Source organism: Dermacentor andersoni, chromosome 2 (genome assembly GCF_023375885.2).
Source record: "Dermacentor andersoni chromosome 2, qqDerAnde1_hic_scaffold, whole genome shotgun sequence".
Taxonomy (NCBI): Eukaryota; Metazoa; Arthropoda; class Arachnida; order Ixodida; family Ixodidae; genus Dermacentor; species Dermacentor andersoni.
This window is the reverse complement of record NC_092815.1, coordinates 187,998,621-188,022,955: the sequence shown is the minus strand read 5'-3', so window position 1 is coordinate 188,022,955 and position 24,335 is coordinate 187,998,621. Positions and strand designations below refer to the sequence as shown.

The following is a 24,335-nucleotide window of genomic DNA, read 5'->3' as shown; positions in this document are numbered from 1 at the left end:
GTGACGTTTAGCGTCGACGAGTTTGGAAAAGAGTAGTGAAAAGAGTTCACACGTCACAAATGGCTGGCATGCAGGTCAGTGCGACTCTAAAAGACATTTTACCAACGTATTGATTGGGAGACGCAATCGATCGTCGAATATAGAGCAGTAACGATCATCGACTTCGTTCAAGAAATAAAGAAGTCGTTTTAACTTAGTCTGGTCTATTTCTTCAACATGAGGAATGTCACCACGTGCGCGACCTCTACATGGGATCTGCATAACGTAATATAGTTAGAGGGCGCGAATATCCACATTTTGGAATTCGAATAGAATACGAATAGTAAGCATCAAATACCTGTAGTCCAATATCGAATAGTCAAATGCAGGCGCATATATATTTGCAGCAGGAATATTTATTCCGGTACAGTTAGATACTACGCTTGTAATGTCTAGTGCAAAAACAAATAATAAAAGACAGGTAGCTATATCAAGGAGAAGGAAACAGGTTTAAACACAGCATAACAAATGTGCAAAAAAAAAAGCCTGAACGAACATCCTTAAAACCACATTTAGAGTCTGATTTTAAACAAGATATTAAACAATGAATGGCTGCTGTATTATTAGCTTCCCAAAAACGCAAAATGATTTCTTGCTGAAAACAAAAAAATTACAACTCCTTTAACAGCGCTTTCTTTTTTTCCTCTTTTTTAACAACTTCTGTGCCGTAGACACTTGTAAAAAGGACCCGTTGCGAGGAAGCCGTCACTGGTTGTAGCGCAAAATAATAATAATAAAAAAAAAACGAAAGAAAATGTTTCTGTACTGCTTCAAAAAGCTCTTGTCGCCGTTCTACTTCTGATAATTTTCGATAATTTTTCTAGCAGACAGTGAACAGTAACCATACATTAACAGTCGTTGCTACTAAATATTTCGTAATTCTTGTATATTAAAGAATACCGAATACTTCTTCGATTATGAATAGTTAGTGTCAAGTATTGGATTCATATTCGAAACTTCCAATATTCGCCCACATGTAGCATAATACTTGTGTTGATGTAACACCATATGAAGACGACGCATTTATATTAACACAGGCATCTACATCAAGGAAGCTTCGCGGGCACCGATTCCCACAGTGCGTGTTATTTGCATATCTTTATCGCCATTTGTAGCTTACATCTTTGTACGTACCTTGGAGCCGCCAATCACTTCACATGGAACGCAAGTCACGTTGAAACACATATGGATGGATGGATGGATGGATGCAAAACTTTAATAAAGGTCCTGAGGTACGCGACTCAGCGCGCTGCGGGCCGCTCCCACGTTGGGACAGTCAGGCCATGCCCGACCGCCGGCATCGGGGCTCTTGATAGCGGAGAGCCACTTGTCTTCATTGATTTGTTCTGTGCCTCGTAACGAGGGGCAACGCCAGAGCATGTGGTCTAGGCTAGCGATGTCATTGCAGTGCCTGCAAGAACTAGTGGCATAGGTGTCGGGATAAATCTTGTGGAATAAAGCCGGGCTGGGATACGAGCCTGTTCGCAATAATCTGAGGGTCAATGCCTGCGCTCTATTTAACTTCTTGTGTGGAAGGGGAAAGTCTCTCCTGCCGAGATAGAAGTGCTGCGCAATTTCATTGTATGTGGTCGGTTGATCTCTGTTCTCCACCACTGCGGGCTGGCGTTGGAGTTCTCCGTGGTCGCGGAAAGCAAGACCTCGCGCCTTGGAGTGGGCCAGCTCGTTGAGGCCTCCCATGATGGATCCCATGTGAGCGGGGAACCACGTGAGAGTGTGGGTGGCGATGCTGACAGGCTTCCTTATACACAGCGCCAACGCTGAAGGAATTTATTTAATTGATGTCAAATTAGGCCTGCTCGTGAGGGCACTGATACGCTACTAATGTTTTTCATTTTTGGTAGAAAGTTATCATGACCTTGGAGAGATGCAAGACGGTAGCGATAAAAACAAGAAGACACATCTAAGGCAGCTTTGCATCGCCAACCTCTACGAAGCATAAAGTGCACGAAGACAATTCTTCTAGGACGTATTAGTACAGTTTGTGGCTTCTTCGGAAGGAGGCCTAAAGATATATCTTGCCCCAGTAGCTATGTCGGCTTCCTTCGTACGAACTTTTGCTTGTCCTAAAGTTCGTATCAGAAGCAAACCAACAACGTGCGCACTTGAAGCTTGCTTTTGTGAGCGTTCGTTTTTCCTTTAAAAGCAATCAAACTTGTAGAAAAACCGAAGGTACTTATCTGTCTCAGGCCCATGTGTCCAGATCATGGTTAAGAGCATTTAAATAGAAAGTTGTTGTTAAAAAAAGCAGCAGCGTAAGAATAAACATACCTAAATTGAAAGTCGCACTTTCATTGTCCGCATATTTGCTGGAGGAAAGCATGCTTTATGTTTTGCTTTGTGAAGGCGAGGAAACTTTATATACATTGTTCATCATCCAGTGGAGTTTGATGAATGGAATCAAGCACCAGGACGGTAATATCGCTGCCTATCCATTATTCTGTTGAACATTCGACCCTGTAGATAGTTAATTTAGACAAAGCAGTCACGGAGAAGTAATTTTCTGCGAACTCCCTTCCTTTTCGTCGTGGCACCGTCTACCATCTAGTAACGCGTGCTAGCAAGAAAAACGAAATCAAGCTGACAGGACGGCAGCACCTCGTTCATACGAGAAGAGAGGGGGTCGGGGAGGGGGGGCAAATCATAATTAACGTTAATGTACCTAGAAAGTACACAGCTACAGCCAGCACCAAAAAAAAAAAAAAAAGTCGCTGGTTTTGTCACAAGTACGTGATCACCGATGTCTAAATTCAGTGACTTAGTTTACAAAGAGAGAGAGAGAGAAAGAGGCCGTCTTTTATTTTTTTATTTATGTCTTCTCCTTGGTTCCCAACACGCACAGATCTGCCCCAATTGAAGCTCAAGGACAAACGCTCTTACTGCTGTAGCTTCGGGCGTCCGTCGAGTTTTCTTTCCGCAGCGCAGAAGGGCTGCCGAGGAGATTGCAACAAACGTCCCGCGTCTTCGCCTCGCGCGCTCCTCTGATCGGCGGCGGCGTCCGAGCGTGTCCCATCGATCAGATCGTCTTTCCTCGGCCCAACACGCACGGGCACTTATACATTGGAGCGGGCAGCGGTGGCGGAGGTAGGGGCCGGACCAGAAGAGCCGGGATCTCGGACGCTCTCGTTTGCAGGCGCTCTTCTTTGCAGGCGCTCTTCTTTAAGCGCCAGCCTGGATTCCTTTTGTTCGAAGACGCGCGCGACTCTAACAAAACGGGCTTTCAAATCTCGGTCCCCATGCTTCGATGAACAGTTGGATCAACCCGGCTAGCAAATATATTTCGTTTGCGAGCTAAACAAACATATATACCCCCCCCCCCCCCCCCTTTTGCATCTGCGAAGAGCCTGCGTGTCGACAAAACATCCCATTGTGTCTCGTTGCAAGTGTACGTGGAATGTTGGCAGTTGCAGTTGTTACGGTAAATATATTCAGAGCGGCCTGGCATCCTGAATCACCTACTGTTAGAAAGAGGCGATACCCGGCTATTGGTGGGGCTTACGAGCACGCACTTTAGCAACGTTGGTCGAATCAATATTCTCGAACTGCTCGGTTACTGTGGATGTGCATGCTGATTCCCGCTTTCTTGCCGCATGAACCTCCTCACGCTATTACACGCACGAGATGACAGCGGAACGTAATGTAGAGTAAGGTTATCATCTTCCAGCAGCATAGCTCCATGGTATTTGTAGTGGTTCATAGGCGTAAAAAGTTCGTTTCGATTTCAAGCGCATACAATAGCAAACAAAAAAAATTTAGGACAGCGACGATGGTTTCGAGTGACCGAAAACTGGAACGTATCAACCGAAATCCTAAATGCAACGTTAATATTACGACGACGAGAGCGTTCTGCCCCACCGAATGCTTTCATGGACGTTTTCTTGCTTGCTAAGAAGGCAAGGAAATGTTGACGGGCACGTTCAGTGTTGACGGGCACACATTTAATTCACGAAGCTTGCTCAGATATGCGCTTATACAGCTGCGTGGCGATTGCTTTGTAGAACAAGTACTAACAACTCGTATGTGAGATCAAATATTGAATTACAGTGACTGCTGCTTCCGTCGCTCAGAGAAAATAAGCTAAGTAACGTCAGAACCAGGGTATCTTGATGCCCTGGTTCTGACGGTTACTTAGGTGTCGCGAAAAACCACTTCGAGGAGACCACAGCTCTTACGCTCACGTCGGTATGTGAGGTACTCGCCGGTTTGCTCCATTGGACCAAACAGACGAACTCAAAGAAGGAACAGCAAGTTTTCCTTTTATTTGCGTGTATTTGCAGAAGTTACCTACCATCGTGCCTTAGGGTATTTTCTAACTACCACTCTTCTTTTTTTTTTTGCTTTTCGCTCGTCGTCTTGACGTTGGGCGATGCGCCTTCTTGCAATCGTATAAGACGCCAAGGTATATCTAATCTGCCGTTTTAAAACGATAAGGTCCCATATCCACAACGATTGCGGTTTTCACGCTCGCTTACGCATGTGGGGAAACGATCCCACGCTTTCGCATTACGCGTGCGATCAAACTGTCCGTATAATTGGCATACCATTCCTCGGTGCCGTGACAGCCACGTGAGTGCAACGTTGGAAAAAATATGGTGGTGCGTTAATCGTGCGTTGTCTCGCGCATAAGTATATCGCATACGTTTTTTTCTACAGCGTTCAAATATAAGCAGCAAGCTTCCGGTTTCCAGCACACGTGAGAACAATTTCTCGTATAAAAAATACCGTGAAGTGGTGGCAACTGCGTCGATCATTACTGCCTCAGTATTTGTTGCTCCGTGACATGCCTCTTTTTTTTTTTTTCGTTCTCCTCCGATAAACTTGCGGGTTGACTGGGGAGGCAGTACCAGAAGTCTTTCGACGTCTTCGTAAACAGTGGAATCGAGCGCAGGAGTTCGGGTTTGCTCTTCCGCATCCGTCGGTGCAACGATCTTTTCGTCGGAGTACTCCCTCCTGACGGAGCAGACCCCCCTGTTCGCATGTGCATGTTCCATCGATTAAACCAGGCCTAACGCCTTCGTCACGACGAGGGTAAAACCACATCCGCGACGTACAGGCAAAACGAAAGTGCGTGAAGAAATCGGTACTTTGTTCGAGCTCCGCGGGCTCGTGGCGCGAAAACGACGCCACCGCGGCCGCCTCGCCGTCAACCGCACGCTCGCGGGAACGACATTCGGCGCCATAGAAAGGCATGCCGTACGGAGTAGCTTCGGGCCGTCGGCCATTACCTCTCGTCGTTGAGCCAGCGCTGCGCGGTAAAACAAAGCACACTCGGAGGCAGCAAATGGGGGAGGAGAAGGTTCGCGAGCGAAAGCAGGCACAGGGAGCAGGTGAAAGCGGACGTGTATGCACAGGGCCAGGTGCGAGCCGCCCCTTCGCATAGCTTCGTGCCTCGCAGTGCCGGATCCGGCATCACCGGCGGCTCGACGACGGTGGCAGCCGCGCGAATGGTCCTTTCGTTCGCCGACGGCGTCACGGCAAACACCGCTCCGAGGAAGGGGACGAGCAGCCGGAGGGGGAGAGGCGACGCACTGGCGTCCGCGTGTGGGCGCAGGCTTCGACGTGCAGCGGAAGATGACAGAGGGTGTTTGCACGCGAAGCGCGATTCCTGACGTGCCTTGCAGGTTGGCGGAGAGTTAGAAGACGGTCGCCCGCAGGCGGGTGACGGCCGCCCGGCAGCTAAAGCTGAAGAGCACTGCAAATGCTTCGCGAAGCGAATGCTATAGAGCGTGCTTGGACGAGCCCACGGATGCCGCGCTTCTCATCTCAAGCGAACATTGGGGCTCTCTTTCTCGGTGGGGCTGAGCACAGCGCTAAGCAAAGTGCACGCAACCACAGCAGGACAGGGGGCCAGCTGTGCCAGAGTGGGGCCACGGTGGCCGGACATCGGACCACGTTGGCCCGACATAAAGCCTGCTGTGGGCCTGCGTTGAGTACTACTTTAGAAGCGAATTCTGCGCAGTCACTTCACTGTGACGAAGTGCTTGTAGAGAAGTGGGCAAGAGAGAGAGCACGGTTGAGACACTCGTTACATCATTCGCGTAACGCAGGGCGTAGTATGTCATATTTCTACATGCACCCTCAGGTGAGATGGAATATCCGGAAGCTGAATGCTTCCGTTCCCGCCGCGTTATCCTGCGCCACCTACCTGCTCTGAATCGAGAGAATACATCATTTGAAAGTTATTTGAGACTTGCCATGTTGTAACCATGTCGCCATACCCAACTGGTTCATTTTACTGTGAACGTGAGGGCGGTTATTGGGAATGTAGTAGAAGTGTCCGAATAGTAATTTTTGAGACCGAATGCAATATGAATCTAATATAGAATATTTTTCAAATACGCAGGCTTTTTCATCGTTACATAAAACAACGTTTGAGGACCGAGCACTTGGTGAATTTTTGATTTTATCTAATCAGACTGCCTATTTTGAAGGGAAGGAAGGAAAGAGAAAAGTAGAAGGCAGGGAGGTTAACCAGAATAACGTCCGGTTGGCTACCCTACACCGGGGGAATGGGAAAGGGGAAAACAAAGATCGCAGGGAGAGAGAGAGGAGGACACGTTATCATAAAGCACGAGTGAAGCATTATAAACAGATAAGCAGGGTTCTCCGAAATAGAGGAAACGGGAAAGGCAGAGAGGTTAACCAGAGGGGAAGATCCGGTTTGTTACCCTACGCTGGGGAAAGAGGGGACGGGGAGGTAAAGTGATAACAAAGTAGAGATAAAGAAAGAAAGGAGCAGTGACATACAATCACAGTTGGTCACTGTCGCCTCACACTGTCACCGCACAGCACAACACCGCACAGACAACGGGTTCTCCGAAGAACCCGTTGTGAATTAGCACAATGAATGTTTAAAAGACAGTCTTTTCAGCCGGTTAGCTTCTGTGAAGAAAAGCGAAGAAAGCACAATTTCTCTGGCTGTGATGGTCGGCGCCACTGCAGTATATATGATATCAAATAATGTTGCAGTCGAGCGTATTCCGAGTTAATCCGAAGACAACATACAGTAGCTGCATCGATAAATGGTACCAAACAATACCCATTACCGAATGTCATATCTGAGCAAAATTTGAGTTCGAATGATTGTGGTTTAGTTGGACAAGTTTGGCTCCTTGAGCGTCCGATTGCGCGGTACCACGCATCCCGTTCTTAATATCCAATGGGACAGCAATGGAATCTGCTTCATTTTTGTGCGCAAGTTTTACGCTCGATCGCGCACAACTGGCAGTGTAAAGCATTCGAAAACTATTGAAAAAAGAAATATTTGCATTTGCGAATAGTGACTATTTGATTCCAAGACCGAATCGAATAGGATATAATTATGTGTGTTATTTGAAAGTTTCGAATATTGGCACACCCGTAGAAATTTGTACGGGCATTGAAATGAAGAATGCTGGATATGGGCCTTCGCACCCGAGCATCGTCTGCCACGTTGCAGTTTTCCGCTTTCTCTACTTATGTCTATAGGATGGCAGAGTGAGAATGCCATAGAAAAAAAAAAAGAAGATATTCGCGAGCAAAGGCGTCCATTTAAACGTTAAACAAAGAAGCGCCGAAATCACCAATGCCGCACGGGAGGTCTGTCGTTCGCAAGGACGCACAAACGAAAACCGGAAGCCCCGAACATCCGTCGCGGGCCGCCGGAGCGCACAGATCCACGAGTCTGTGCGCGTCTTGTATCGCGATTGCGTTTGCGTGTTGACGTGATTTGCGTCGTCGTCGGGCTTCTGTTGTTTTGCCCCGTTTCTGAGCATGCCTTCGTGAACTTTCACTCCCACCCGTGCGTCCCGGCGCGGTCGGAACCAGACTTAATGCGAAGTGCACGGCTAGCAAAACGGCCCCGCTTTGTTTCTTCGGCGGGGAGTATAGACCCGCCATCTACAGGGCAAGCTTGTACGCTTTCTACGGCCTCTCGTTCGAGGCACGCGGGCGCACGCACGCTTTCCTCGCGGAAACCTGTGAAAGCCTTATGGTTGTTCCTCGTCATGATAAACTGGCGCAAACAGCCGTGGTCACCTCGTGTAGGTGGCTTCCGCCCACGAGCTCGGAAACAGTGATGACTGATCGAAATCGACAGTCATAACAGTGTTGTGTCGTTCGACTCGCTTGAACCGTGTTTGTAGGTTTGGTAGCAGGTGCCATAGCCCGCCGCCAACATTTGTGACAATCTTTGTAGTGATGAGCGGCGCACGTTTCGTCACTCGCAAATTTATGACAGTGATCGTATCCTGTCCGATCGCTGCAGTCATGATTCAAGTATGTATCTGTGAAAAAAAAAAAAGTTAGCGGGTGCAATGTTTACTAAGTCACTGAGCAACAGGAGATGAGCCCAGTGGCGTGTTGAACAAATTGGAGGAAGTTAAACTACAGGCAACCTGAATAATTTCCAACAAACGTACTCTTTGTGGAAGAAGCCACAGGTAGTCGCCATAACGGACATGGTTCAGAAATAGCACGAACGGGAGGACTTGAATCCTGCCATGTCGCCTGGCGTTGTGGTGCCGTGGATATGTGATGTCGTTGACGGCCTGGAAAGGTGTATTAAGGTTTCCCTGTTGATAAAAAACAGGAGTAAATAAATTGCGTGCATATAGCAGCGCGTATGAAAAGAAAAATGCATTTCCGCTTATTCCTAAATGTGAATTTATTTAGCGCAGACGTAGAAGAAAAAGAAATCTAAGAAATCTAAGAAAAATTATTTAGAAATCAATAATGAAAGGCAGCCCATGCAGGGCTTCCGTTGGGGTGCCTAGGTTATAGTTACCTGTATTTTATTCCTGAAGGTTTCTTTCCTGCTATTCGAGCATATATGTAAAAATTTCGTTCTTCGTTTGTATTACTGTCCCTTGCTAGCCACTTGCTGTGGGGCTGTTCAATGTGCTCAAAAGTTTGCATTTCAGTTTGTGAATTACTATATTTACTTCAAATAAAAAAAGTATGCTCGAAGTGACAGAGAAAACGAGGTAATAGACAGCGAGGCAAAGTGATAGATGCCATCCTCCGAAAACACGTAGTGATAGCTCCGTGAAAGAGAGAAAGAGAGAGAGAGAGAGAGAAATTAAAGGCGGAACGCAGGGAGGTTAACCGGAAGACAAGCGCCAGCTCCCCTATTCACAAAAAGCTCTTATGCTAGAATTGTTCGTAAGAGGTAGTTGCAGCCAATCTTTATGCTAGACATGATGACCGGTCAGTGGCAAATAGCACTTACGAATGAACGCCTTTGTGAACACGGCTCCTGGTTTGCTACCCTGTACTGGGGAAAGGGAAAAGGCAGAAAGAAAGATGGAATTAAAAGCCCTGAGGTACGCGCAAAGACGTGCTGTGGGTGCCAGGTAGAATTTTGCTGTTTAAGTAGACCTTAGAATAGGTTTCGCTGGCAGTCTTCATTGAGCGACTGGGGCCCAATCCACGAAGATTATCGTTCGTAGGTGTTCCTTGATATGCCCAGCAGCATGATTTGATGAAATTTGCTCTTAACGAACAATTCTAGCGTAAGTGCTTTTGATGAATACGGGTTTTCTATGAGTACGAGGGCTTTAAAGTTAACATATCATTGGGAACATAATCTTACATTACTGTATCGATGAGAACAGATAAGTGCGATAATATATTATACTGCCATTGGTTATTTGAATTGATTACAACTTCCGGCTTTGAACTTCAGTATATCCAGCTGTTATTGTTCTCTGCACGTTTGCCTTTACCTGTTGAAGACCGTAGCGCGATCACCTGTTGAAGACCGTAGCGCGACGGCGTGCAGCCAGTCCACGCGCCAGTCTTTTTCACATATATGATTACTAAGGGCGTACAATTCGTTAGCATAACCGCAAAGCTTAAGCTTGGCTTTTCCAGCTATCTTATGGTGATCTGTGCTGCTCGTACGGGCTCTTTACATGCGCAGCTGAGCGTGGCTATGTGAGTGGATTGTCGCGTGCTTATGAGGTTTAGGCTGCTTGGACGCTTTCGCGTGCTCCTCTTGCTCGCTGAGCTGGCTACGACTATCAAGATGACGTCACGCTCTCTTCGCCGCATATCTTGAGGGACCACCGAAGAGCGGGCGTGGCTTGCGACCACGATGTTCGTGGTTCGTGCGGCAACTAAACAAGAATTACATGAGGCCGAGATACAAGTTTTACGCGCGGCGTAAGCGACGAACACGAACAGCGGTAGGCGCTTCTTGTCTCTATAGGACTGCTCGCCGTTTCCGCAGCCAAGCGAATCGTAGATCGAAAGGATACTTGTCTTATACGTCGTCGCTGCGCCGTTAACTTGTGCGTAGGCCGCTTGTTATTTCGTCTCGATGTGGTCCATTACCCCGAGAGAGAAAATAGTATCGCGAATGTTTTGAGCGCTTCCAACAAGATGCAAGATGGCAAGACCGATAGCGAGCGCGAGTCTAAATCACGCATCACGCTGACTTAAAAACTGGGCTCTGGCAGAATAAGAAGCGTGTACAGTCCAGCTCGCCCTGTTAGTGCGCTTCTCTTCTTGGGTCCTGGGTGCAGCATATATATGTATATATATATATATATATATATATATATATATATATATATATATATATATATATATATATATATATATATATATATATATATATATATATATATATATATATATATATAAACGAGAAGAAAGGGGGCTAACCGAGGGGCCCGATTTTTATTATTCATATCATAAGAAGCCAACAAACATTATTAATGGAAATTAATGGATTAATAGATGGGGAAACGGCGCCGTGGTAGCTCTAATGGTAGAGCATCGCATGCGAAATGCGAAGGTTGTGGGTACGGTTCCCACCTGCGGCACGTTGTTTTTTCATCCACTTCAATTTCCATTAATTTATCGTTTCTTCATTTCATTTATTAACCACAAGTAATTTCCCCTATGTTGTCCTTGGTGTCAGTGTTTGTTGGCTCCTTATGAAATGAATGTGTGTGCGCGCGCGCGCGTGTGTGTGTGTGTGTGTGTGTGTGTGTGTGTGTGTGTGTGTGTTTGTGTGTGTGTTTAGTGTGTTTAGTGTGTTTAAAGGAACTCTTGAGTGTGTTCAGCGCATCGTCTGCGTGAAAACATTCGGAAAGCGAAAACATCACCCCGCCGCAGTCAAAAGCAGTGACCCTATATACTTTAAAATATACTACTTGTGGCCGAAAGCTGAAGGCCATAGGCTGTGGAAAACATCTAAGGCATCTAAGCTTCAAGTGTTACGAAGCCTTCCGCTAAGCACAGTATCAATGAACTGGCTCGTGCCCGAGATTCGCCGAACGCGGAAATAAACGTTGCGGCTGTAGAGCCTGTCACCTTGGCATCTTCTCCAGCGTGATTTCCCGCCGATTCGCGCCCTTGGACAAAATCAAGAGTCGGCAGAGATTGTTAAAGTTCAGAATCCACTTCGAGATTCGGTGGGCATAAATCGATTCAGCTGTTGTAACGTAGATTCGCACGCACATTCGCAGCAATGCGACCTAGAAGACCGTCATTCACCGGGCAGAGGTAACTGCAGAATTATCTGACAAAAACCGCGCTTCCACATGCACTATAACCACGACCCGACTTCCAATAAGACGTTGGTTCAGGCCGAACTTTCCACTTTTTCCTTTTAACAAATGTCTTTCTGCATGTCCTGACTTCTGCTTGCACGGGAAATTTACCGCGTGACGAGGACGAACACTTTGTGGTCAGCTTTGTTGACGCACCCCGGGGCTTTGCGGGAAAGTGAGAGTTGCCGCCCGCACACGGCTATGACATACGGCGAGGGAAGTATGGGTGAAGTAGAACAGTAAGGAGCAACAACAATCGCAGCCTTCCCGTCGCGCCCCCCCCCCCCCCCTCTCTCTATTTATCTTCCTATGCGATGTGCACGCAAGCTCACACACGTAGCCGGGAGACACGCACAAGCTCAACACCCACCGCCACAGTGTACGTGCCTGGCATACACACTGGCCGAGGAGCAATCCAGACGGAGCCTCGCATTCGGTGCGGGGCAGCGGTGATCACCGAGCAACAAGGCCGCCACAACGCGACGGAAACACCCGCAGAGAGCAGGCGCAAGAAATATGGTCGCACGCATACGCCTGCATTGCGCCTATATAACTACTTTGCAACGCTGGCAACTTGTTGACCATTGCCCAAGGGGGTTGCTTCGAGTACGGGAAATATGTACTAGCCGATTACCGCAATGGCTGAACATGCTGTAATTCTCTGTTAAGTGGATTTGTCGTTTGCGGCTGGATTCGAAAAGCGGGTAGTTCAGCATTCGCCTTGCTTTCCAACAGCTGTGCCTATAAAGGAGGCGAGGACACTGAGAATGACACCGGCAACTCCTCTGCTTACTGTGTTTGTATAAGGGTGCAACAGCTAAAATGCTGGAGGGCTTCTTTTAAAGCGGAACTTCCTTTGGCGCTTCCGCCCACTTTGCGTCTGTTGGCTACTGGCTGCTGTCCTTCCGAGTTGCGCTGTCGCGGCCTGCGAGTACAAGTTGGGCCGCTGCGGATATGTGCCGCTGGCTATGTGAACATTCTCGGCTAATTCCCGAGAATTCGTATGTGCCACTGGCTCGGTGCTCTAATGGACAAGCAGAAAAAGAGGCAATAAGTGATAAAGTCGGCTACGCAAGCAGTAAAGGCGTCGGCAACACGAGCAGGCGAGTGTGGTAATGTGAACAGAATGGTACCAGAGCATGCACTGGGTGAGGATGGTTGAGCTACAAGAAGTGCTAAAGGAGAAGTTGAGTGAAGACATGGTAATTTCAGTGAGCGTGAAAGAATGTTTATCGCACATTGACACGTGTGCGCGAGATCTGCCGATCTTTCTCTTATTTTTTTTATTTCTTTTTATTTTTAAGGGAAATGAGGGAAGAATGAGAAAACATAAGACAAGAAAGAAGTGTGAAAGCTGTCATCTGTGAATTGACACGAAATCTAAAAATTAAAGTAAATCACATATAGCAAGGGCAGTCTGCGCAATCCTAGTGCCGTCAACTTCTGTCCGGTGTTGAAAGTGAATTCGCCTTATCACGGAAGTCTTACAAGCTTTTCAGCACGTCTAACGGGATCGTTTACGCTTATCGCAAACATCTCATTCGTGTTCATACCAGTATAACATCAGCATTTCTTGTACTTCGTGGTGTAAGCTTTGCTCATGAAGGGACGCCTAATGCTAACATCTGTTTAAGAAAGCTTATCATCCTGCATTGCATGCCATACTAAAGCTGCTACGAACGCCTGAATTCCCCTAATATTCACAATCGCACCGACCTCTTACTCTCTCTCTCTCTCTCTCTATATATATATATATATATATATTATATATATATATATATATATTAAAATTGATGGAGGGGCGAACAAGATGAGTATGCTTCATAAAAACCAGAGGGCGACACACTTGTTATCTGCCATATCAGTTCGCACAAGTCCTGCGTTAGCGCAGGCGATTGTGCCTTTCAGTGACCGATATCGTGCGCATTGTGCGGCCTCTGCGTTTCTGTGCGACCAACCGACGCACTAATTGCACCTGCAGCTGCGCCTTGGCGCACTTTATTCATTCTGCATCTCGCGATTCTGCATCAGCACTTTTTTTTTTTTTTCAGACGTTACTGGATCAGAAGCGAGTCGTGCTTTCCGACCAACTGCGCGCAGAAGGCAGAATGACGACCCCCCCCTTATACCGAGCGCATGCCTTCCTTCCTCGTAGCTATACAGCGTGTATGGGTGCACTGCCTTGCGCCGCAGTCACGTGTCCAGCGCGGCGTGCGATCGTTTCGCTAATTGTCACTGCTCCCGAAAGGGGCCCGCCCGAGGCTCCCCCCGCTCGCTGCGCGCGCCTCATGAATAACAGGATTTGTGTAACGCGCGCGGTCACTCCCGGCCGTTTTGCTCGAAACGAGAACGCGGCAAGCGCTGGAGCTACAGGCGAAGGAATCTCGGCCTGTTGATAGGCGACAAGACGGGGCCGCTCTTCTCGCCGCCGCCTGCTGCCTGCTGCGCGACGCCTGCAAATTGTCGCCACGCGCAGTTGGCGACTCCGCGGGGGGCAACGCACACGACGTCCAATTTGGCCTCTCCGCGGGACCTATCGCTCGCGCGTGAGAGACACACGCACAAAAAGAATGTAGGCGTTAATTTGTCTGCAGGCGTTTGACAGGGGCGTGGGCCGGTTCGCACCTTCGCTAACGCGTGCCTAAGTTATTGCCCCCGGTGATACGCCGCTTTTTTTTCCTCCCTTGCTTCTCTCTTAGGCGTTTTAATGCGGTGGCACCACAGGTGAGGAATGCAAGGGAAGATAAGCGCAAACTCGCTACGGTGCCAGTTGCATAGTTAAATTGGATTTAACTGCTCTTTATCGCAAATCGGTTCCGCAGAAGTCCGCTGGGTGGGGAAATTCCATAAAAGAGAGAATAGTCATCCAGCCAAAGGTATGGTACGAAGCTCCAAAGGAAATGCAGATAATGTTTCTTCCTTTTCTTTTTTTTTCTTTTCTTTTCTTAGTGAGGCTTGTCCAGCGGGTAGATGTTCAATTAAAAGCGTGGCTTTCCTCCCCATTCAGAACTTGCAGTATTCACGGTGGCCTAACGCACTTATCGTACATGACCCAACATAATTGACTATCTGATCAGCTCGCAACTTGGCAGCTTTAGTATCATCTGTCGATCGAGTAGCCTTCGTCAGCCAAAGCAGGTGCAGGCAGCCAAAGCAGGTGGGGTGTGTCCGTTGTGGAACCTGCAACAGCACACACAGGTTTCTCATACGACAGCTTCGCACTTTAGAAAAAGTTTGTCCGGGTGTAGCGATCGAACCCGGCACCATCGGCTTTGGGTGACGGCTACTCTCCCATCTGAAGCAAGTCACCAGCGGATCGTAAAGCAAGGTCCAATTAATCGACAATTCTAATTGCAGGATAACTGAATATGGCGAATCAAAGCGAGTGACTTCTCTTGCAGTGTCTCGCTGCTCTCTAGCGGGATGCAATCTGTCTTTTAAGCGCTCACAGTCAATAATACCTAGTCTCTTCCCTCGTGGAGGGGTTATTTATCTGGGAACTCTGGTTGAAAGGAGTCCTGACCGACGCGGGTCGTATTGCAATGCCCAGAAACTGGCATATAGAGCGAGTATTGCTGGAAGTTCGCTTTATGCATGGAGGTCGTTGGCATGACCAAAATTAATTCTACAGCTATGCCCCTGGCAGTTAAAAAGAAAAAAAAAATATGGCCTAATAGGGAGGTTGTTGTGTGCGTATGCGCTCCATCGACAGCCCTACCGAGGAAAGAATTGAGAATTCCTAGACGTGTGCGACGAGTATAGCGTATGACATCTAGACAAATTCTTGCTGTTGTGCGCGCGACATTCCATCGATACGCCTTGTTTTGACCCGTGCCTTGCTGCAATTTCCTACAGTGTACAGCAATCGTCGTTCTCATATAATATCAGTGATTGTGAATCGATACATACTGCACGCTGTTTTCTTTTTCCCGATAAAGTTGCTCTGAGTCATCGCAGTGCATGTGTCTGCTCTCCAGTCTTTCTTTTGTCCCTGTCTTATACGTTAAATGAAGCTTTGAACGCTGTACTCGTGAGCGTTCATCCGTTGTATTGACATACTGTAGCGCAGGTATGAAACGACGGGCAATGGCCTTGACGCCTCAAGTCGTTCCTCTCCGGCGTGTAAAGGCACGCACCTTCTGACTGTCTGAATGACGAGCTGCTGTAGGGCTGCGCAGATCTCACTATTGTATGCAAACGTTTTCCCGTGCTTCAGCCAGACCTGTATTTGTACGGCCGTCTGCTTTGTGCGACAGTAATGTGTACGGGCTTCGCACGCAGACGCTGACTGTGTACGCTTAAACGCCTTCTTTTCGAAGTGCGCCGCTCGAGGTTGCGGGAATGTTTTGCATCCTCGAATGATCTCACATTTGCAAACGCGCGGGCTCGGAGTGTACGGACGTTCGCTTGTCACCGGTATGTGTGCCACCACGTATAATGGCACAAATGACGACCGCGCAATGACAAATGGCCAAAGAATCAGCGCCGAGTTAATTACAGAAAATTGTAGTGCGTCAGCGCAGTTAGCTCTGGTAAAGACTCGATATTATAAAGTTAAGTTACGCGCACATTCGTCAGTTTCTCCGTGCTACAGCCACGCGTTTCTCAAAACGCAATGCATCGCTTTCTTCGCGACACCATTTTTCCCCATGGGAGTCGTGGCTGAAACGATTAGCGCTGAACGTTTCCACTGCATGGCCAACACCTCTATAAACAGACTGCTCGTCAGACATCTTCAGCAACTATATACAAGCCCGCCGCCGTGGCTCGGGGCTTGTGTGACTTCAGGCTCAGATGCGGAGCACGAGGCCATGGGTTCGATTTCCCGCTGTGGTCGGATTCTAATAGGGCAGGGATACAAACTTACTCGGCACTGAAATTTCTCTGCCTGCGAAAGCCGGATGCACACGAGCAGACGGATCACTGATTCAGTCTGTGGACGCTCATCACGTGGCCTGCTGAGTCCGAATCGCGGTGCGACTCCTTGCATTTGAGCCACGCGACACTCGTCTGCAGACTAAGGCAGCAATTCCTCCTCTCGTGTGAATGTAGACTGAAGGGATCAAAATTATTTTGTGGAGGCAACCAGAAGGAAGTTTGAGGTTGCGGGGTTTTGTAAGTGATAGCCTGCGCAAGAAAATAGAAGCTTTTGAAAACTTGTGTCGCAACATGTCAGTTGTTGTCCCTATACTATATGTTTGGGCGTCTAGTCAGAAGAACGTAATTGAACTGGAAATTCATAACTAACAAATACATGTTCCGTAACTTATTAAAGAGTAATTGTAACTAAATTAGATTAAACGTTATCTTCCTCAACCGTGAGTGTTATAGCTGCGGCGTGTGGCTTCAGCGTGCGTATGCTACGTGGCAAATAATAATAATAATAATAATAATAATAATAATAATAATAATAATAATAATAATAATAGAATTTGAATCGTGCTTGGTCAGCGATGCCCTATAGCGACCTCATGCAGGTGTCGCTTCTTGACAATTGGGAGTTATAGAAATAAGGTACATAAAGTAAGTGGACGCTATCGGCCAGGCGCACAAAAGAACGCAAGGAGAGCGCAAAAGAACGCACAAAGCATACAAGGAAGTTTCCATTCTCGGGTGCTTAAGCGCATTTGGGGACGCTATTTCTAAAGCTCCCTAATGAACCGCGCATGCGTAGTCTGATATACGAGGTCAGAGCGCGTGCTTAATATTTCTGAACATACATAACAAGTTCGTTTGTTCTTTCTCCGCAGATAACCTCTGCTACCTGACGCACGGTGGATCCTCGGAGACGTTCACGGTCAACGAAGCCTTTCCAGTCGGTAAGTTCGTGCGCACAGCTCGTTCACACGTGCGACCAAACAACACGTCCGTACTGCATATGCGAAGTGTGCTCTTGCAGCTCCCGTTGCACGTAAACCTTTGCTGCATAGAAGAAAAAAACGTAGCTTCAACGCCGAGTCATGCACACCAATTCGAGTGCGTGCAATGAACTGCCAAGGCACCGCAGGAAAGGAAACGTGACGCTTGGTATATACCGTCTCGTTCAACAACCTCCCCATTTTGTTATTTCTCCCCGCGTTCCCCTCACGCAGGGTATCGGGCCGTTCTCCCGGTGTATATCTGTCCCGATTTTCGGCCGCTTCTTGAAGATATACTTTCCACATCTCGAACGTGGAATGTAGTTGTTCGGCATGACATCCCGTAGTACTATACAGGCCACGAAGAGCGCTAATACAGGAAAGGGTTGCGGTTTAATTGTGACCACCCGCCGTGGTAGCGTAGTGGCTTTGACGTTGCGCTGCTATGCCCGAGGGTCGAATTCCGGCCGCGGCGCCCACATTTCGCCGGGGTCGCAATGCAAAAGAAACGACCGTGTACCCCGCATTGGGTGTACGTGAAAGAACCCCAGGTGGTCAAAATTAATCCCGAGACCCCCACTACGACGTGTCTCATAATCATATCGTGGCTTTGGCACGTAAAACTTCAGAATCTAACTTTTGAATGTTTTAAGGTTTGATCGCATAAGTCGCTTCACGAGCTTTCTACGGGACATGTCTGAACGCAGTACTCGGGATGAATAACGTATCAGGTTAAAAGAAAATTATGGGGTTTTACGTGCCAAAACCACTTTCTGATTATGAGGCACGCCGTAGTGGGGGACTCCGGAAATTTCGACCACCTGGGGTTCTTTAACGTGCACCTAAATCTAAGTACACGGGTGTTTTCGCATTTCGCCCCCATCGAAATGCGGCCGCCGTGGTCGGGATTCGATCCCGCGACCTCGTACTCAGCAGCCTAACACCATAGCCACTGAGCAACCACGGCGGGTCACGTATCAAGTTCTTCGGAGAGCCTACCAGGATGTTCTTTGAGGGTTTAGTCCCTATAGCCGCCAAAATCATGCCGTGGCTCGTAATATAAATGTTTCATTCGCTTGAAACGACGCAGGCCATAATACCGCTGTCTGATGCTGTTGGGAAGTTAGCCCTCGTGTCTTGTACATGTGCGCACTAAGCCGGAAATTCTGTATCGCCTGTCTTAACTTGTTCGTCCTATTCACGTTTTCTGTGATGCGAGAAGAATCCTGTTTGTTGTGCAGAGAGCATCGTGGGAAGCCTTCAGGTTGTGGGTAACGCCAGCGAACCATGGGGCGACATCGAGCTCCGCATGGCCGACCCTGAGGGCTCACCGCTGACCATCCTGCCGGGAACCAAGAGCCTCGTGCTAAGGCAGAAACTGGACAAGGAGGGCCGCGACGGGCTGCGATCCGTCACCACCGACGTCATCTGCTCGCCCAGGCACACGCGCAAGGACGACCACCTGGTGAGCGTCTCCTTCTATGCACTGTGTGCTACCCTGCTCTATGCCGGGGCCTCTAAAAAGAAAAAAAAGAAGACATACGTTCTTCATATCGAGTGTATACATGTTCGGAACTGTGTATACTACGAATAGATGTCGGGACTCTCACTGTGCATAGTGGGTTGTGCAACTTGTCTGTATGTTCGTTTGTGTCTAGGACTGTACGCCAATTTCATTTACCCCTATTTTATTAGCAAACTCTGCTCTAGATTTTTTGAACTTTTGACTTGTTTCTTCTTATCTTCCAATGTTCTTTTTCTCAATATAGTTACTATTATGACTGCTGGCCGCCTGGTTAGCCCAGATGGTAGAGCGGCTGCCCCGGAAAGGGACGAATTTTTCTTCAGATGCGAGGCTTTTCTTTCCAGGAACCCGTATGGGTTTCTTTTGTAGCAATTGCTACGAACGGCTGGATGTCTGATTTTTCCTTCATTAGTTACTATTATTGTTTAGGTATAGGCAATTGGCGAAAAGAAATTATGTGATAATGAAAGCCACTTTAATATCCTGTGCGAAACCACCCTGGGGAAGTGTGCAAAATTACTCGGTAAATTTATGCCGCCACGCAAATCTTGATTGAAGATATGAGTTGTTTTGCATCGTCATGGTGTATTACGGTTTGTTTGCGCATTTGCTTTCAAAACGTTCGTGCTGATATCCACGGTAGCGCGGCTCGGACGCATCTACAAGCACCAGGCTTTTCAGCGTGCTCTTTCTGAGGGCACCTAAGCACTTACGAGTTGTCAATGCGAAAGCACTTATGTCCAATAGAACGCCGCTGAGCGGCCCTTCGAGGTTTAGCCCAGTGAGTATGGCACTCGGCTTCTGAGCGTGGGATCGTATGTTCGAAACTCGCTATCGTCCACATTTTTCCTTTCGAATTTAGTCCTTTGTTTTTATAAATTAATTTCTTTATAGCGATTACCGAGGTGCAGTTACAACGCAGGCGAGAGCTCGCGCGGATAACACAGGCTTCCGAGAGCGAGAGCGTGGGTAACGTGGCGTTACGGGGATGCCCTCTCCCCTCACGCAACACATGACGCGCGGAGGCAGGTGTTTCTCTTTTTCGCCACCAAGGCGCAGGCGCAGGGACGTGGCGTCGCAGCCAATGGGAATTTAGGGGCCGTTTCGCTGCTACAGACGACAGACGCCGGCTTTTTCGCTCAATGGACCGTTCGATGCTTTCGCATCAAAACTTGAAACTTGAAACTTCAGCGTGCAAGGAGGTGGGCTTGTACACCAATAGCACGGGCGGTACAAACGCCAGATGCGTGAGAAATGCACTAAACATTTGTGACCGAAGATGATCGGAGAAAGATACTTGACCGTCTTCTGCGCTTTTTGCCCAGTCTATTTGTGCTTTTAGTTTTGCTCGTATTTCGAAGAGGAGCAACCGGTGCAGACAAAGGCGCATGTCTCTCCTTTAATTACATATCAGTAAAAGAAAAACAACGCCTGCGTCGAGATACACGAACACTGTTTACATTAGACGGAGAGGGATAGCGTTAATAATCATACTATGTCACGTCCTTCCTATATCACCTCTTCGAGACATATTATGCTCCGAGTAGCAGCGAGAACGCCGAATTCAAATCAGCCATCTGAGAGGCCTCAATTTCAGAACAACGCTTGCACGCTTAATTACTTTTTTTTTTTTTTCTGTCTGGCTTCGGGCGGGGGGAAGGGAGGTTCAGACTTCAATTCAGCCGCTGTTAAATTCATTTCTTACAGTTACCTGACCTTTGTAGTGGTTCGTTGAAGATTACTTTGCGAAACCCTTTACTTTAACCATCAGTTCAGTTCGGTCAAAGACGAATGCAAACATTGGTTACTTTGCAACAACAACGACAAATATAATGATAACGATAGTGCTGGGAACGACCACACCCGAAGGAACGGTTGGGAAAGGCATCAAAGGACCAAGACGGAAATTGACGGGGTCTATTGAGGTAACGTTGGTAGACAACGGTGGCGTTGTCAAAAACGCGAGAAAGAAAAGAAAATAGAACCAGAAGACAAGGTGGTTCGATTAATAAAAAAATAAAGAAACTGACGAGATACCGACGAGGCATTACTTCCAAAGCAAAATATGTAAGGAAGTAATGGCATGTTCGGGGCAAACGCGTGCGAAACATCATCTCGATTTAAAACTGGAACAGACCGGGAAACTTTGAAACCAAAAGATATTGTACCCATATATTTCTTTCTTGTTGGTTATAATAAATGCCGGGCAATTCTTCGGCGTAAAGTGACGGTTTCCTTATGCGCAGTCTCGGTACACTTGTAACCGGGGCCAGAGACTCAAATCAACGAACAATGGCACTACACTTGTTCCTCACAGATGTCGTTTCCCGTTACGTATCCTCTTCGTGCCACGCGTTTGTTGGCACCTTCTCTTTTGCAGTGTAATTAACTTTTTTTTTAAATTTTCATTGCCTTCTACGCATACGGGCGATTCTATTACGTTTTCCCAAATGGCCGCATAGGTTCCGGCAGAGGTCCCACTTAGCGCGCACGTAAGTGTGCTACAATAGCACGTTTTCCTTTCTGCAGCGGCACAGAGCTCCCTCGCGCAAGGGCCATGTGGCTTTCACGAGTTCGCTATATGTCACGTGCATGCTCGTGATAGTTCGGCTCAACAACAGAAACAAGCGCCGGCTTGGAATGCAGCATATATAGTGCTGGACACGTGCCTCGCAGTATCCGGAGACAAGAAGTGCTAGCCGCGTTGCGTTGCTGGAAGAACAACAGAAGAGACACAAAAGTGTATGAAGAAAATAGAAAGCTTCCTTTCAAAAAACAAAAAAAAATATACGCGAGGGTTCCGAGCACTTTCACGGCAAGAAAAAAGAATACTAGGAGAGCAAGACCGACGTCTTCATGTCTCCCACTTTCTTTTCTTTTTTTTTTTCTGTACGGGCATCTGTCACCGCAGTGTGTCTAGTGACTCGTGACATTGTGGAGCACCTGAAGAAGAAAGTCAAAGAAGGGAGGAAGATAAAAAAAAAAAGCAATAGTAATTTCTTGCGCGTGACTCTAGCTTAGTTTGTCCTCGTCGCCTGCAAGTGATTCGCGGAGCAGAGAACCCACTGGCACCGTTCACCGGACACATGGCCCTTATACGCCACGGTATCTAAATCGTCCACCTGGCAGGAAGCGTATAATTTAACGGCGCAGCCGACAGCGCCTCCCGCCCGTCTATAATTGCGACCGGGCGAGCTAACGGAATTTCTTTCGCCGGCGGCGGCCTTGCCATGCAAATAGGGCGCCACTCATGCATGTACACGCGATGTGGATACGTATTCGAACGCCGCGCGTGGAAGCCAACTATAGCGTGCTAGAGCACGCGTTCCCGGTGACGAAAGATTGGATAAGAAAGAGGAAGAACAGAGCAAGAAGAATAAAACAGAATGAAGTGGAGGAAGGTCTGCGGGGACAACAAGCGGAAGGAAACTATACCACGCACGCGGGACGGGCAGACAGTGGCGCACGCCTCTGGTCCAGCTGGGTTGACATCGCGTAGCCGACGAGTTATTTTCGTCTCGTCTTGTCATCGCTTTTGTGCGTGATTGTGTACGTGTGAGAAGGCCTTAGCGGCCTAGTCGCCATATCCGTGCGAAAAGTGTTCGCTACGCGGCCGAGCAGAGATTCCTTCGTGCGCGTCGTGTAAACGTCTTCGTCTGGCTGCGAACGCGGAGTCGTGAAACGAGGCGACAGCTTTGTAGTTCGCGTTCATTTCTTTCTTTCGTTTTCCTTCTCTCTTTCTTTCCATTCTTTCCCGCACGTATAATACGAAGACAGCGGTTGTGACTGCAATCCCGGAGACACAGTGAAGCGGCGCTGCCGTCATCGGCGCAGCGGCGGACACCTCAGGTCTCGCGACGACTTGTCACCTCCTAGTTCGCGCGCAGACGCGGTGTCGTACGCGGGGAAGTGCCGCGCTAAGTGCGTGTGTGTAGTAAAAAAAAAAAAAAAAAAAGCGTCGTGCCCCTACGCATATATAAGAGAAGCGCGAACGAGTTTGCGCAATCCGCTTTCCTCGTTGACAGCCGTGTTGTGCCTCTGGACAAGTTCTCTTTCTTGCTTGCCTTTCTTGTTCGTTTATTATTTTTAGTTTCTCTATGTAGAAACTTCCTCGCCTTACTCGCTGCCGCATCGCTACCAAGAATTACCATGTGCATCTGCGCAGCGAAAAATGCATCCAGGTAGGAAAGGGGGCGGGCGGGGCGGTGCTCTGCAGGCTGTAGAACTGCAAGGCTGGGAGAGAGCCCAATTCGCTTATTCTTTCTTTCTTTCTTTCTTATACAAGTGCTCAAAAGCGGAGCAAGGCATCTCGCACACTTCCGTGTGCGTTCGCAATGCCCTCGTGCGTTATGCCCATCCTACCGTGAGAGAGCCTTCGTGTTATTCTGTCGTTTATTTTGCTCAATGCAGGCCGCAGTCCGGTCACGAGGTTAGTGTTTTTTTTTTTTTTCGGAAGGAAGAGCCGTGGAAACTATTGAACTTGAGACCTTACGCGCGCAAGCCGGAGGCTACGAGATTGCGAGAGGCGCCATCGGTAGAGTCGCGTGGATTAAACTTATTATGCATGCCGAAATGGGCGAGATAGGAAGACGCCCGTTGCGTGGATCAGCCTCGCCTAAAGTAAATACCGTGCCTTATAACTTTAGGATGCATACGCGGTAAAACTCTTAAGGTGGATGTCACTTGAATTCGCGTTCAGTTACCAGCCAGAATCTTGTGCAGGCACTCGTGCAGGAATCAGGATACAATTGAAACCCGTTTGAGTGCAGAAGCGGAGATGCCATGAAAAACTGTCTGGCCGGAGCAAAACAACAATGGCTAAATAATTGCAAGAAAAGATGGACCGTTGGATGATAACTGGAGAGTTTCGGCTACAGCGACGAGCTTGGCACACTAATTCAGGAGTAATTAGTGATCGCGGAGGGAAAAAAAAAAAAGAGAAGAGGAAACGCACAGACAAACGCTCGCGCGCGCGTCAAATGCTCCAGTATATATGCACAAGTTATTTGCCGTCTAATTCGGAGCTGTGTCGCAGGAATGTTATAAGCACCTTAGTTTTGTGCAAGGCAGGGCCTAAACACTGCTATGGTAAGAAAACGTCCCGCAGTGCAAGACGCATCTTGTGTCGCATGTCTAGAGCGTTCCGCAAGGCAGATCTTTATGTCCGGTAAAGTATCTATAAATATGAGTTACGTGGTCCAAGTTCTCGTCAACACCGCATATGGGACACAATGTCGGGGTAGACAAATTGCACTCATGTTGAAATTTTAGCGCGAAAATTAGACAAGGGCGTGAAGGAAAGCTCGCGCCGCGTTACCTAACCGTCCATGTTTAATTTTGACTCTAGAATTTCAG

The 24,335-nt window shown here is 47.9% G+C and overlaps 1 protein-coding gene across 1 annotated transcript in view; it reads left to right on the top strand.

The window, feature by feature from the left end:
- The window catches only part of LOC126540322 (protocadherin-15-like), a 296,148-nt gene that overhangs the window by 207,676 nt on the left and 64,137 nt on the right, over positions 1-24,335 (top strand). The window contains exons 3-4 of the mRNA XM_050187115.3: positions 17,348-17,416; positions 18,697-18,920. Of these exons, the coding sequence (XP_050043072.1) occupies positions 17,348-17,416; positions 18,697-18,920 (293 nt within the window). The remainder of the gene's footprint in view (positions 1-17,347; positions 17,417-18,696; positions 18,921-24,335) is intronic.